The following is a 16,295-nucleotide window of genomic DNA, read 5'->3' on the forward strand; positions in this document are numbered from 1 at the left end:
TTCTGTAGAGGATTGAAAGCTGAATTGTACACTTTCACGGTGGAGGTTGTGGAGCTGCTGAGGCGGGAGCTCCTGACACTGCCCAGTGTCTGGCCCAAGGCTTTCAGCCTGGCCCCTGTGGGGTGCCTTTCTGCCCACAGAGGCTGGCAGCTGAGATAAAGAGGGTGTGACGCTAGGTCTGCTTGTCCTTTACACTCTTGAGAAACACCGTAGTTAAAGGGCAAAGGCTAGGATTCGCTGTGCCACTTGCAAAGGGGTTCTTCCGCGTTGGGATGCTTCAGTGGGCGAGTTCCTTCCCTGGAGCCTGATCTGCGTGCCTGGCTTCTGCTTACTTTCAGGATAGCCTGGCCAGCATGGAGTCTGGGAGTGCTCGGATTGCTTTTTTTTCCAACCTCCTGGAGAATTTCAGAGATGTAAACTATGATGGTTCTCGGAGTAGAGGGAAGAGTAAGGGAAGTTTATGCCTCTCCCTGTGAGGGATTCCAGTGTTCCAGCCTTTTCTCTTGACGTGTGCTTATTGATATTTGAGGGGTAGAGACAGCCGTGCGGCTCCCTGCCCTATAAGAAGCTGCTTTGCGGTCGTGTTAATGATAATCACGTACTCCTGGTGAGGCGCTTCCACACATGCACACACACACATGTCACAACATTTCCCCAGTGCTTCCTCTTCACCAGACCTCCTGTTAAGCACTTTTCATACATTATTTCATTTAATTTTTGCAGCCACCTTGGAAGTAGGTAAAGTGACTCCCCTCCACTGTGCAAATCCCAGGAGAGTTCAGTGGCTTCTGACTCGAAAACTCATTATCTTTGACTTCAGTCCGCCACACGGACGGGCACCGAAATCAGCACGCCCTTTCCATGGTCGTCTTCTTGCAAGAGTTTTGACCAATGCAGTCACGCTGGTAGCTGTCACCTGCACCTCCTCCTCGCCACACCCAGCCCCTCCCCCCACCCCTCCTCCTGAGACAGACACACTTAAGCCACTTAACAGTTTCCCCCTGCACTTTGCAAAAGGTTAGTAGATAGGAGAAGCCATGATGTTATCTTTTCAATTTTCTGCTGTCCGTGTTTTAGCAGGTCAAGTTTTAAAAGAAGATCATTGCTGTGGGTTCCTATTAGGAAGCCCTGCAGGGAAACGGAATTCATTGGGTTTCCCAACTTGGGGGCGGGGACTGCCATAATTCTGAAAGTTGGAGATCTCAGTGTTTATAGGCTAATTTATAAACCAGGTGAGGCTGCTCGTCTATGCTTGTGATCTCTGGTGGAGCCTTGAGCCTCCAACTGCCACCTTTTCTGGGACCATAGATGAACCCGCTGTTAAGAGAGGTCATGACTGTTTAAAATGTTTTTGTTGCTTTTGGTGTCTTTATTGCAGTGGATCAATGTTCAGTTTCTCCAGCCTTTTCCCTGAAATGTGTCCCCTTAAAAATTCCTTCTCTAGTGTCTTTTGCCCTCCCCTCCAAGTTCTAGGGTCCAGTGGGGTTTGGGCTGTCGGTGTCATGGGGGCACCTTTTCTTAACCTCCCCATTGCTGTAAATGTTTGCATTCTTCACTCTGCACTTCCATTGGCAACAAGCTCTCTCTCACATTATTCTCCTGCCTTAAGACTATTTGGCATTTGTTCTTATGACACTTTCAAAATGCAGTGATAGTGTAACAGTAGGAGATAGACGCTCCCACACTTTCTAAGTTATAATCTTTGGTCCATGCCCAAGGATGTGTTTTGAAATAGCTATGCCTGTGTCTTGTGGTTTTTCCTGGGCCTTTGGCGTGGTTGAAACTCCACACTACACACTTACGTATGTTGCAGATTTAAACTTGGGTGAAGTGTGCTCACATGGTGGGTGCATATTCTAGCAATAGCAGAGTGGCTGCCCCTCACCTGCACACCCCGGTTCCTGTCTGCTGTATCACAGTCCTCTGAGACCTCTGATGTCATTTCCCGATAAACTTTCTCCTGTCGAAGTTTAGCAATTTCCTGCGGGTATCCCTCTCACTCACCAAGGACGCTGTTGTCTCCAGCCTCAACCCCAGCGGGGTAACAAGACAGGAGATGGGTTCCTGCGCATCCCATCACATGCCGAGAAACATCTTCCTGACTTTTTCTGGAGCAAAATCCCTGAAGTTCCCTGTCCTGCCAAGGCAAAGTAACATGAAAGAAAAATCTCCAAATGTAAAAAATGGACTAATTCTTTTTTCGTACTTGAGCCATCAGAGGTTCCAGTAGATGGTTTCATAATGGGGCCAGTACCACTTCAGGCTTTATCTCTGTGTTATCACTTTCCTTTTTATTTACCTCAGAAGTGTCAGAATGGCCAAGCAGATGAACCTCCCTTATTTCACTCAATTTTTTTCCTGTATCTCCAAACTATACTACTAGTACCTGGCAGGCTCCGTTGGTGGGGTATGCGACTTTTGATCTCGGGGTTGTGAGTTTGACCCCCACGATGGGTGTAGAGATGACTTAAAAATAAAATCTTAAAAAAAAAAAAAAGACATTAATGATGTAATAACTCTAAAGCTTTTCTTTAAAAAAAAAAATCTATTATTCCACTATTCAGCCATTTATTTTTAAAAAATGCCAGCCCTGTCTCCAAAATTTCAGGAAGGAAAATTCCACTGGGTGTCTCGGTCAGTGTTCCTGCCTTGTTTCCCCAGAGTATTGGGCATGGTGTGGCTTAGGCGCTATAGCAGTTGAGGAATATAATGATCGACGTGGGTGTGAATATTGACTGGGCCTCCAGGACAGGGGCTCCTCTTATGAAGACTAGAGAGTAAGGAACCAAACCTGCAGCAGAAAGAATGAGCTTGTCTTAAGAGGATGTTGCAACTAGAAGTAAGAAACACAAACCGCACTAGATTGGAGAGTGCCAAAGCCCTCTGGGTAGGTACCTGGCTCTTGGTCAATACTGAAGGATGGGAGGATACTTTATGAGGTTTAAGACTTTGGGGCGCCTGGCTGGCTCGGTCAGTGGAGCAAGTCTTGATGTTGGGGTCGTGAGTTCAAGCCCTATGTCAGACATAGAGCTTACTTTAAAAAAAAAAAAAAAAAAAGAGAGAGACTTTGAAACACCAAGAAGTCCCAAGAGAGCTATAATTGAGGCAAGGTTTTGCTTGTTTGTGGACTCTGGAGACTTGACAAATTTATTCTCAGCTTCAGAATTTATACACTGGGGCAGGGTGTGTGTGCAGTTAAATAGCTCTCCCACCTGCTGAATAAAGGAACACACATTCCCTGTAGAACATTCAGAAAATTTGGAAAATATACAGAAACAAATAAAATTTCACCCATAACCTGTAGTCAATATTTTGGTGTCTGTATGTCAGTCTTTTACTATTCAAATGTATTTGGAAATACAAAAATAATATTTAGGGGATTGAGATCATATTGTAAGTCATATTTAAAAAAAACTTATGATAGAGTGAGTTTCTCCTTAATTCATTTAAAATTCTTTGAAAACATAATTTTTAAATGATCGTGTAACATTTCCTTATGTAAATATATCATAATTTATTTAATTATCCTCTAATCATTGGGACATTCAGGTCATTTCCACCTTGTTGTTATGAATTCTACTGGAGATGCCTTTTTAAAAATTTTAATCTTTATTTGCATCTTAGTTTATTTATTTGGATGGAATCCTAGAAGTAGAATTACTGGGTCAAAGGGTATGAACTTTTTTAGCTCTCTTGTTACCTATTGCCAAATTGCTTTCCACAAAGGTTCATGTTCCTGTCCCAGGTGTGTAAGAATCCTAACACATCTTTCCAAGTAGATGACATTTGTTTCAAGCAGCAATCTTCTCTTTATATTCTTGACCCTCTAGTGCCTCTGTCTCCCATTGGTGCATATTTCCTCTGGGTCTTGGTCCCAGCTCTCTCTTTTATATAATTAGCCTGATGAAAATGTCAATTGCCTCAAATCCTATAGGAGAGTTTTATTATTTTTTTTCCTTGGCTTAAATCTCCAATGAGGGAAGCTAAGACATTGAAATGGGCAGTCAGGGAGACATTTTGGACAGATACATCCCAGTGCCCTTCACCTCATTCTAAGGTGGGAAGCCCTTGACTCTTCCCAAGAGCTTCATCTGGCTAACTGGCAAATGTTGGCTGGGAATCTTGGTTTAACTGACATTTAATCCATTTTCTGCTGCTGATCAGTGGGTAACCCAATGCAAACTCACTTTTTACTCAGTCTCCCTTCTACCATAAGTTAAATATTTAACATATTTTCAAGTGCAGTACATACTTAGGAACTATACACTGAAGAAATCTGAATCATATAAAACTTTCCTCTTTTCTATTTTACTCTTCATTAAAATACATTCTTCAATTATTTAAATTATGTGAGGCCATGTTTTGGTTTAGTTTGGGGTGTGTGTGTGTGTGTGTGTGTTTGTGAGAGAGAGAGAGAGAGAATATGCATTACTGTATGTGCACATAATTTGATTTGCATTTTACAACGTCCAGGAAGAAGATGAAGCAGGAAGCAAACGTGAAAAAATGTTCAGCCTCACTAGGCATCATTGTATGTTTAAAACTAGCAACAGCTGAAAATGAGAACATTCAATGTACACAAGATTATAGAGATTGTAACAATATATTGCTGACTGTGATGTAATCAGATAATACTTTTAGCAAGCAGTTTTTAAATAGGTCTCAAGAATTGTAAAAGATCATTACCTATGATCTAGTCATATAATTGCTTGGAATTTGTGTATTCTGTTTCCATGTGAAAGAGGAAATAAAGCATGAAAATAAGAATTTACATAACATTATTTATAATAGTGAAAAATTGAATATAATCTAACTGTCTAATCATAGAGAAATTGTTAAGTAAATTATAGTAAATGCAGTTCAGTAATGTTATGCAACCATTAAAAGCAATGATTATAAAGACTATGTAGCAACATGGAACATGTTTATGATATAATTTAAAAATTTAAAAAGGCCAATTATGTGGACAGGGGCATGAAAAAGCATGCAAAAATGAAAACGACTGGCTAGAGTGAATTCAAAAAAAACTCCAGCATTGTTATACCGTGATTTCTGCACACAAAAATGGAAAATTCTAGGGAGGTTTGGCAAACTTTGGAAAGAGGGTACTGAGTGGGGTAGACCAGGGTCCTTTTCTGTACAAATCTTCTGTGCTCTTTGTCACCAGTATGTTGTGAAGACTCCACAGTTACTTGCCAGGAGGTTTCATCACACTCTTAGGGCAGAGGAGAAGGGGTTCGCCTGGGACAGGAGCTCCTGATGCTGCATCTCAGCGAGAACACTTGCTTGTTGTCCCAGGAGATGGGGAGAGAGTCATTGTCAGGGATGGCGCTTAGGACATGGGTTGGGGACAAGTCCTGGGATAGAGCATGCTATGTCACCCTCCACTCAGTAGCTTTACACTGTGAAACTTGGATTAAAATGAAATTTAATATAACAAGTGGTTTTAAAGAGTCAGAAAACAGGCTAAAACTATATAATTGGAGGGACGTAGAAAGAATGGTTCAGAGCTTTGCCTGGGTCTTAGTAGGGGTGTTTGGGGTGACTGTGTGTATGCTTGCATCAAGGTGTTTCTCTTCCCTTATGACTCAGTTACGAGCACTTCTCTTTCTCCCCTCACCACCCAGTTGTTGGGGTTGGGCATGGGGTGGCAGAAATCACTGGATTAGGGGGGGCCTTTCCAGGAAAAAGATGAGGAACCAGAGGAACTTAGAGGATGGTGGTGGCAGGCTGAAGAGCAGAGATGGGGGGTTGGGGGATTGGGAGAAGCAGGCTCCCTGTACCAAAGCTAAGCCTCTGTTCTGACAAGAGATGAAAAGTGGGGTCAGAATGAACTGACAGAGGATTGGGGGTTAGGACGTCAGGTTTGTGTTTCGTGCGCCATCTTTTGAGTATACTGCTTCTGTGTGGGCTGGCTAGGCATAACAGCGTTTCCCTGTGATGCTTGGTTCTCCTGTGGCCCATCTTTCTCCCCTGCCTCCCACATTCTTGATGAGATCCGTGACTCAGCTGCTTCCCAGGACATCCGAGCAGCTTTTTTTTTTTTTTTTCCCCTGGGGCTAGAACCACAGTCAGGAGAAGTAACCAGAATTCTTTTTATTCTCCTTCCTTTTGAAACAAGAAGATTCTCCCCCAACCGGGATCCGTGGAGATGGGAAGCACCCTCCACGAAAGTAGACTCTTGGGGGATTGTAGACAGTGCCTTCTCTAGCCTGGGACCTGACAGAAAGGCTGGCACTGATTAGTCCTGTAGGCTGAAAAGGGAACATTTGCAAGCCAGCAGTAAGCTGGATGCCATGCTTACCAGCTGGGTCTAGAGACAGTCGGCTTGGTTACTGCAGTTTAGATGCTTTCTCGTAGAGATGTCCCAGGAGTGGCTGCGGTCCTGAAACTTCTGGAAATTCTGTCTCTGTAGCTGGGCTGGCATCAAGGGAATTTGTCTGGTTTTCTTGGGGGATGGGTGAGCTCCCTCATCTCAGAAGGGCACTTATGCATGGGACCGTGCATGGGATGCGTGGGTCATTCCAGCCTTTCTGCATGGGACTCCGATTTCCCCCTGATTCTCTGAGTGGGGAAGCTACATCCTTTCTCAGGGGTATGCTCCTTCCCAACCAGCGCCAGTCTTCCTGCCTTCTTCTCTTTGACCCAGTGTCTGCTAGAAGACTTTTCTCACCTTTTACTTCTTTCCTTCCTTTTAACTGTGCTGTGTCACCTTTATCCCGTATTTGTATTCTTTTGTCCCCCATCATTACCCAGCAAGTAGCTGTGGGCCCCCGGCCCAGTTCCTTCTGACTGTCCTCTGTCCCCATCAGGAATCTGGCCTGATCTTAACCTGCAATCAAGGATTCATTGTTCACTGGTACCTGTGTGTGTTTGTGTGTGCGTGCACACGCACACACGCATAGTGGAAGGGGCACTTTTTTCCTTGGGGCAGCCTCTCTACACTGCCAGGCCTCCATGGAGCTGGGAGAGAACAGACCATGCCACCAGTCGCCACACTTTGGGAATGTGGGACTGGCCTGCCCTGGGCCTGGACGGCTCTGGGTGGGGCATCTTGGTATCTTACTTGCTGACCCAGCATTGTGGTACAGGCATGGCCTCAAGCCAGCCAGCTCCCCACTTTGCTTAGGGCTTTGGTGGGCTTGGGTCATAGTGAGTTTTGCCTGTTGAAGTCGAGTAGGGCCCAGTGGTGGGTGGTGTTAGTCCTTGAAAGTCAGAATGTCATGTGGTGTTTTCTGACCCTTGTGGGCCCATGTTCCACCTGTTCTATGTGTTGCTTATTGGAAAGTGCTCATCCTCCTTGAGAGAATAGAGCCCCTGCCCTTTGTTTGGCTCTTCAGAGAGTCAGAAGGAAATCACGAGGAGAAAGGAGGCTGGCTTGAAGGTAAAGCTTGTCTCTCATCACCAGAGACCCTTTGGAGTCAGTGGAAGTGTTCAACCTTCCAGTCATAAATGGCTTTCGGGTAACAGCAAAGTAAAGTAAGTGAAGCTAGTGCTGAGGGATGTGGCCCTCAGATTTAATTCCTTCATGAAGCTGGAGGTTTGCTCCTGGTGACTGAATTTCTGGCAAAGTTTTATGTGAGAATTTGGGTTGGGGCTTAAATCTTCTCTGAGTTTCTTTATGTATAAAATTAGGTTATGGGGCGCCTGGGTGGCTCAGTGGGTTAAAGCCTCTGCCTTCAGCTCAGGTCATGATCCCAGGGTCCTGGGATTGAGCTCCGCATTGGGCTCTCTGCTTGGCGGAGAGCCTGCTTCCTCCTCTCTCTCTGCCTGCCTCTCTGCCTACTTGTGATCTCCGTTTGTCAAATAAATAAATAAAATCTTTAAAAAATTGGGTTATGGCTTACTTTACAAGGCTTTTGTGACGGGCAATAATAATACCTCATGTGTATGAAATGCTTAATGTGTGCCAGGCACTTAATTCTCACCAAAATCTTAGGAGGTGTAAGTACCACAATTATCCCCATTTTACAGGTGCAGAAACTGAGGTGCGGAGAGATTAAATAGCTTGCAGTCACACACTTACTAAGGGGCTAAAGCTGGAATTAGAACCGAGGCCCCTGATCTAGGCTTACTTCCCCTTCATAGTAAAGTTGCCAGAGGCTCTCGTCAGCACACAGCGGAGCTCAGGAAGCAGCCGAGTCCCTGCTCACGCGTTTCGCTGGCTACGTGTGGAACAGAACTGACGGAGATTTCCGGGGTCTGGCTGGGGTGGAACATTTGGTGCTCTGGGGAAGGAGGGCGGATGAGAGAGCTAGTCTAGCTTCTCACAGCGGTGAGTCAAGCCAGAGTGAAGTTTCTACAGGTCCTGAGTCCGGGAGCGCTTCACCCCGCTCATCCTCACCTCCCTTCCTCCTGCCACACAGGGTGATGTGAGCAGAGCCCAGGAATGCCTTATGTGGATCGACAGAACCGAATCTGTGGGTTTCTGGACATCGAGGAGCATGAGAACAGCGGCAAGTTTCTGCGGAGGTACTTTATTCTGGACACCCAGGCCAATTGCCTTCTCTGGTACATGGACAACCCCCAGGTGAGAGGCTGCATGGGAAGGCGGTGGGGTGGGGGGAAGCCGCCTCAGCTCCTGTGGGCAGCATCAAACTGAGAGTGAGGAGGGGAAAAAACGCACAGCAAACACATACACACACACAGGGAACCATCCCAGATACTAGCTTGAGGAAAAAGAAGCTCATCTCTCCTGACCCTGGCGATCCAGGATCTTTTCTTGCACTCAGGAACTGAACACTCGCAGAAGGCCAGGGGAGGCGGCCTGGCTGGTTCCAAGCTCCAAGGCAAGGCCTGCTTGCTTTCACCAACCTTGTTATGACTGTGGCCTTGTGGCCACTCCTGTTCTTCCAGTCTGGGGCCCCTCCCTGGCAGAGAATGTGGCCTGGTTCCCTGAGCTGGACAGATGTTGGACTACTTTGGTCTCCTGCACCAGGGAGTCCTAGAATCCTGGGTTGGAGGTGACCTTGGTGGTCACCTAGTTTTGCTTCTTCGTGTTACAGGTGAGAAGCTGAGTCTCAGACACTAGAATTGACTTCATCAAGGACATGGCCAGAATTAGGTGACTTGCCTAGCGTTTTGTGGCAGCCAGGCACAAAGACAGGGGCCCCCCACTTTCTGTTACTGGGTCTGGGGACCCCTGGAGTTGTCACTGGTATGGGAGGAAGTCTCAAGTCTTTTTTTTCTGCTGGCTCTTTCCTTCCCACTGCCTTGGAGCAGTTTGGTGGACCGAGGCCCCAAAGACTGGCATGGCCCCGAATGTCAAGTTCATGTGTCACAGCCATGTTGCGGCTGGGAGGGTCATGGGGCTCAGATCTGGCTCTGGTTGGGAGACTTGGGAGGAGGAAAGTCTGAGTATCAGGGGACGGATTTGTGCTTTAAGATGAGCAGTGGAAAAAGATTACCTTGAGCCTCTAGGTCATTATCTGTGAACTAACCTCTAGAGGCCTTTGGCATTTTGTCCTCCGGATTTGATGGCTGGGAGAAAAGAGTATAGCCATAGAAAACATACTCGGGTTAGCTGCCAGTAGTCACCTTCTCCAGGAAAGACTTCACTCTAAATAGGACTGTGCCCCATGTGTCACCTCACATCTCTGATAACCCATCTGTTGATTCCTTTCATCTGAAGGGCTGGGTTTGCAGGATGAAGCCTACATATGGACACTTAGATCCTTGATTTCATCTGGAATGCTTGCCTCTGATAATATTTTGGTTTTGGGTTTGCCTTCTGGCCCTACTCTATCATTTTCTCCTGCCTTTGCTCTGTACAGGTGCCCACAGCTGGGTCAGCAGATCCGCTGTGAAAGGAAGTGGCACTGTTGGAGGAGCTTGGGATCAAGTTTTTGTTGCTGTAGACTTGGCTTCTGACATGTCAGGGGTGAGCCCCGAGTGACTCACAGTCTCTGGGTCTTATCACTCATTCCCTTTCCCTTTTTCTTCCTTTGTGTACCTTCTCCCACTCACCTGTCATATCAGCTAGGGTAATTCAAGTAGTTTTCCTTGACTTACTTGCTTACTGCCCTGGTTCCTGCTAGGACTGTTCTTAATCCAAGTGCACATGCTTAGGGAATCCCGACTAACTGTTGCCAGCCATCTCCCCTGAGAGCTGTCCCTCCTTCATATCCTGGGCCTCAGGCCTAGAGTCTTGCTGCTAGTGACAGATCGCCCAGGGCCATATTGTCACCATCTCGGATTTCAGAAGCTGGCAGTGGTCGGGATTTCCCTTGCTCTGTCCTGCCCACTGATTTGACTGTTCTTTGGTTCTAGAACCCGCCCTGACCTTGAATGCTCCGCCATGGGCTGCCTCCCTGGGATCTCTGGGATCAGCCTCTGCAGCAGGTCCTACCCTCCCTAGGGAGCCTCCTGCACTTCCCTGCTGACTCAGCTCTCAGGATGCTCTCAGAGCTCGAACCTTCTTTGAGTTTGAGTTACCAAATAGAACTCGTGGCCATTGCTAGAGAGTCTTTACATTTTCCCTTGAAGCAGAGATTTCAGCTGGCTTGGCCAGAAAAAGCAGAGTCTTGCTGCAGCAGAGCTGTAGATCCGAACATTTTCAGTCCTCCCATTGTAGGCTTAGCTTTCTGTTGGGTTGGTGGCCCAATAGCCATCCTAGATTTGAGAGTGGCTCTTTTTTTAAGTTGTGAAATAGTATTAGTGAACGTTTATGACTATGTGGCAAGCACTGTTCGAAAGACTTCGGTGGGGTTTCATTTCATTCTCACAAGTCTAATTGGTAGGTATTGTTGTCCTCATTCTAAAGGTGAGGTGGGTGAGGCAGAGAGGGGAAGAATTTGCCCACAGTTACACAACGAGAAAGCAAAGCGGCAGAGCTGGGATCCTGACGCTGACAATCTCTAACTCCACTTCCCCTGCCTTTATTGCTGCTAATGAGACCATCGTCTTCATGTTGCTTAGGAGGCAGGAAAGCTTCTACAGGGAGGAGTCTCTGATTAAGAAAGAGGAGCTGGAGGACGCTCAGAGCTGGGAGGTCCTGGAGGGTGGGGAGCTTCTCTGGCTTGGGTTTTGATCCATAGTGTCCAGCACTTGGTCAACGTGTGCTCACTGGATGAATGAACACCCCAAGGGGGCCAAGTGGGGAGGCTGTCAGAAGGGAGGTCCTTGTAAAATGCAGAGAGCCCGACGCTGCTCTCTGGGGATCGGGCCTCTCCCCTGGGCCTCCGTCGAGCAGAAGAACTGCAGAGGCAGGTGAAGCAGAGTGCCGAGAGTCAGGAGCACGTGGATTGGGTTTGAACCCCAAAAGCAAACTGAGGGGGTTGGTCTGTTCTGGAGGAGAGAGACATGGCACTGCATTTGGTCACTGCCCATCTTAATTTTCATAGGGAAAAGGAGATGCCCGATACAGTATCTTCGTTAATAGCAGGGGATTCTCTCAACCCACATCTCCGATCTTGGCCTGTCAGAGCTACTTGGTAGTTGGTGTTTACGGAGCCTGGTTTTACGACCACTCCCACTGCTATGACATACTGTTAACTGCTGGTTATGTTTACTGAGTGCGGAGGGCTTTATGTATAGCATCTCATGACGTCCTTCCTGTGATCCTGGGATTCAGGGGCTGTTATCCCTCTGGAAGTACTCTGCAAGGGGCTGGAAGTTTGGCACCTTTGTTCAAGGTCACTCAGGAGCTAAATATAGAGCTGGAGTTGGGGCCAGGTCGGTGAGACTCCAGTGTCTGCGCTCTTCCCCTGTGTTCGCCTCCTCCTGACGTCTGGGCTCAGCTGCGCGCATGATCCCCGGGACCCTGTGGGAGGTGGATTCAGTAAGTCTTTGCCACCAGGGAATCTCGGTGCACCTTTCTTGTTAGAAAGCCTATTGTTGAGTTCCTCAGCCCAGATGCCAGCCGTTTGGTTGAAGGAGAAGGGGCTGCCGTTTTCTTCTGCAGCTGCCCATCTAAAAAGATGCAGGGCCTCAAGCTGGGGCCTCAGATGGGAAGTCCTTAGGTCTGGGAGATAAGAGATCAAGAATCTGCCATGAAGTTATTTTGTACGTTAGGGAAGTTATTTATCCTCTCCGGGCTATAGGTACTCTAGATGATTTTTAACATGGCTTTCGGCCCTTTAATTCCTGAAACATTCCTTAACGCATATTTGTTGAATGCATAAGTACATCCTGTGAATGTATCTCATTCCTCCCACAGTGAGTAGAGCAAATCTTTACCTTCATGGAGCTTACGCTGTAGGTGAGAAGATGGATGATGAAAAAATGTGGCAGGGAGAGTGGGGGCCCCTGTTCCTGGAGGGGTTGGTGCTGGATCCAGGTATGGAAGGATGGGTGAGACAAAGCATTACCACCAGTGATTTCCATTTGTAGGGCATTTTATAGGGTTAGATGTGTTTTCACTTACAGTACCTCCTTTGATCGTTATGCTCCCCTGTCCCAGGCAGAGCGGCAGGGGAAGACGAGGGTATTTCTGTGTGAGGGCAATGGCAGTCATTTGGGAACAGAGGCAGCACCAAGGAGGAAGGTGAGCTTGCCTGGTCAGAGGCGATCTAAGGTCAGGTTCTCCAGAAGAAGATCCCAAGACCAGGAATCAGGCACCGAGATGAGGATTTGTGCCAAGTTCTTTCTTTTTCTTTCTTTTCTTTTTCCCAAGATTTTATTTATTTATTTGAGAGAGTGCATGCGAGTGGAGGGAGGGCATCCTGATGCACGGCTCCATCCCAGGACCCCAAGATCATGACCTGACTGACCGCAGTCAGATGTTTAACTGACTGAACCACCCAGGTGCCCCTATGCCAAATTTTTTCTTAAGGAAATGTTCTTCTGGAAACTGTCAAGAGAGCTGGGAAGCAGGACAGGGAAGCAGAGGAAGCTGGACAATGGTCTGAGCTCAAACAGAAGTTGGCAAATGGTAGGCCTCAGCCCGATGCTGCATGGGGCTGGAAGTAAGTTAGGCCTCCAGAGCTGTCCAAGAGAGGGGGGCGTTCGTGTACCCCACTGGACAGTCCCTGGTTTCGGCTCTATAAATGAGGGCAAAACAGCTCCTGAAGCCGGAGGGCTGCCCTCTGCTCATGGGACATACAACAGGTGCGCATTCCAGGGTCAGCCTGCATGGACCAGGTACGGCCCTAGATGTCGCACAGAATTTATAGAGTTGATGCAGTAAAGTATGAAATCCAGGTTTTTGATACAGGCAGTGGGGACACCAGACCGATGTGGGATGAAACCCATCAGCTGGAAAGAACCCCTATAAACGGAAAGTTTCGATATTATTGCTTATGGCTACTGATACAGCTAATGCACTTAAAATCAATAGGCTGACAATATCAGCACACAGATAGTCCTTGAACAGAAGCAAACATGGGCTGGACGTCCCTGGAAACATTACTGTGATATTACGGCTCCAGTACCTGTATTTTAATTTAGTGTTGGTCTCAAACATGAGAGAGGAGATAAAATACCTTAATTAGGCTGCTGTGCTTTATGACCATGGCCTGCAGAGTGACTAACCATGTCTAGTTGCACAGCGATGTTTATGCTCACCCTCGTGAGGCCCATTTGGCTAAGCAACTCCAAGACTAAATTATATAGCCCTGAACGAAGGCGAAACAGAAGCCTGAACGTACTACTGCACGAGGTGGCTCTTCTTGTCAAATTTACTCTGTAAAGTGAATTTTCTCTCTATTGTCAAAAAGTACTCAGGCGCTTTTACTTTCCAAAGGCCATGATGCTAATTGTGGATCATCATGACGTTCAGGTAGATGGTATCTCTCCTGCTAACTCTGGGGCCACGGTGAGAGCCCTTTGCTTTTTTTTTTTTTTTAATCTGAAAGCAGTTGTTTCATTGAAAAGAACAAGGAGTTTGAGCTGTGTTCACAAAAAGACGGGTATCTGGATATTTTAGTAGAAAGACTACAGAAGCATGGTAGGAATACCTAAAACATAGAAATAAACAGATAGGAGTTTTGTCGTAAAGGCTAGGTGAAAATTGATATATTTTTTTTAAATTGTGGGGTTTTTGTCAGAAGTTTCCTTGAGTAAAATTTGGCTGAAATCCATCAATATTTAAAAGATTTTTGCAGGGGTGCCTGAGTGGCTCTGTGGGTTAAGCCTCTGCCTTCAGCTCAGGTCATGATCGAGCCCCGCATCGGGCTCTCTGCTCAGCAGGGAGCCTGCTACCCCCTCCTGCCCCCACCCCTTAAATCTTAAAAAAAAAAAAAAAAAAAAAGAAAAAGATTTTTGCATCATAGGCTTCACCCGGCCAAAATGCCAAGGACCAATAAGATAACTTAAAAAAAAAATAGCCAAGGGGTGCCTGGGTGGCTCAGTGGGTTAAGCCGCTGCCTTCGGCTCAGGTCATGATCTCAGGGTCCTGGGATCGAGCCCCGCATCGGGCTCTCTGCTCAGCGGGGAGCCTGCTTCTTCCTCTCTCTCTACCTGCCTCTCTGCCTGCTTGTGATCTCTCTCTGTCAAATAAATAAATAAAATCTTTAAAAAAAAATAGCCAATACATGCACATGGTACAAAATTCAAAATGTAGGATCCCAGATCTACTGACAAGTTCCTAGCTCCCAGTCCTGTCCGCCAGCCATATAGTCGCCTAGTTAGAGGCAGCTGACATTACCAATTTGTGTGTCTGTCCAGAGTTCTTCTCTGCATAGAGCTTCATGAGAATTTTTAGATCTCGAGCAATTGTTTGAGCAAGGTGTTTTTGAATCGTGGATTTTGTGTTATTGGTATATTAACTTTCCACATAGTCAAATGATTTCAAGGGCCAAGTAGAATCTCTGGCAGGCTTTGTCCATACTCTGTTAGAGGCAGGATGCAGAATTCCTTTGGAAAAATTTCTAAAAGATTTCAAGCGACAGGTCTGTACTTTTACCATAATGCAAATTCTGCTAAGGGAAAATTATTACTCAGTTTTTTTTTTTTTTTTTTTTTTTAAGAATTAAAATTATGTAGGGATTTGTTAAGAATTGACATAAAATACTACAGTAATTTTGTGTGTTTTTAAAATTTTTATTATTATTTTTTAAAGATTTTATTTATTTATTTGACAGAGATCACAAGTAGGCAGAGAGGCAGGCGGGGGGTGGGGTGGGGAGTAGAGGTGGGGAGCAGGCTCCCTGCTGAGCAGAGAGCCCAATGTGGGGCTCGATCCCAGGACCCTGAGATCATGACCTGAGCTGAAGGCAGAGGTTTTAACCCACTGAGCCACCCAGGCGCCCTTTGTGTGTTTTTTAAAACGATCCTCATCTTCTTTATCATTAAGATGGTACTTTGTCTAAATTAAAAGGAAGTGAAAACCAAGAGGCACTTTGGGACAATTGTGTTCCTCGGTGTTAAAGTCTAACCAACAAAAGGAGAGGGAAGCTGTGAAATTTAGCCAAGGTTTTACCAATGTGGAACTGTGGTGAAACTGTTCTAAGTTTTCTTAAAATTTGCCTTTGGTTTTATTGTTATTAATGTTCGGCTTTGAGATTTCAACCTTTGGTGTTTGATATATTTATTGTATATGTCTTTTTTATGTATTTATGTAAATATTTATATACAAAAGAATTCCATTTTATTATTCAAATGATGTCTCCAAGGCAGAGCAGGCAACTGTACATTTAGGAGGGGGCTGCATATTCGACTTTTGCTCTGGAGCCCATTTTCTTAGTTTGTATCCCTTGTACGCAGGAAAACTGGATGTGTACTTTAATTAGGGAAACGCCCATTTTTTTGAGCCTTGTGTTCTCATCTGTAAAACAGGGGTAATGATATTAATTATCTCTATCTCTGACATAGTTGCTGTGAAGATTAAATAAAGCAATGTATGTGAAAATGCTTACATAAACTCTGGAGTATTACTGAGACGTCATTTGCTGACAGCAAGGCATTTGTCTTGGGTGTCCTGGAATGTCAGTGGCAGCGGTACACAGGGAATAGAGAGGAAGGGACAGATCTCGAGGCCACGTGAAGGAAAAAAATGTCAGGCTCGGTGACTGATGGGAGGGTGGAGGAGAGCAGTCAGAGGGTTAGTGCCAGGCTGACCAGGAGAGAAGGCGGAGCCTCCGGCAGACACAGGGCAGTGGCGAATGGAGCCGATTCCAGGACGGAGGGGCCATGACCCTGAGTTTGAGGCAGGTGTGGAGGAGGCTGCCTTGAGCACATGGGTGAAGGTCTTGGCTTATTGAGTTTGAAGTTTCAGAACCATTTCAGGGGCCAGTAGTTGGAGTCTTGGACCCCGAACATGTCCTGGGGATTATCTAGAGCCCTGACCTTGGACCGTGTCTTTAGGTCACTATCACTAGGACTGGGGGAGGGAATGTGGTGATTAGAGACTTACCCAT

General features: G+C 46.2%; 1 protein-coding gene across 3 annotated transcripts in view; it reads left to right on the top strand.

Moving 5' to 3' along the window:
• Positions 1-16,295, top strand: part of PLEKHA2 (pleckstrin homology domain containing A2) — a 57,871-nt gene that overhangs the window by 3,046 nt on the left and 38,530 nt on the right. For 2 of the 3 annotated variants that reach the window (XM_047717143.1, XM_047717142.1), the window contains one exon: positions 8,367-8,530. In XM_047717143.1, the coding sequence (XP_047573099.1) occupies positions 8,390-8,530 (141 nt within the window). In that variant the 5' untranslated portion in view covers positions 8,367-8,389. Of the gene's footprint in view, positions 1-7,434; positions 7,464-8,366; positions 8,531-16,295 lie in introns of those variants that run through there. The other variant, XM_047717144.1, reaches the window with a different exon arrangement.

This window comes from Lutra lutra, chromosome 2 (assembly GCF_902655055.1).
Source record: "Lutra lutra chromosome 2, mLutLut1.2, whole genome shotgun sequence".
Classification (NCBI taxonomy): domain Eukaryota; kingdom Metazoa; phylum Chordata; class Mammalia; order Carnivora; family Mustelidae; genus Lutra; species Lutra lutra.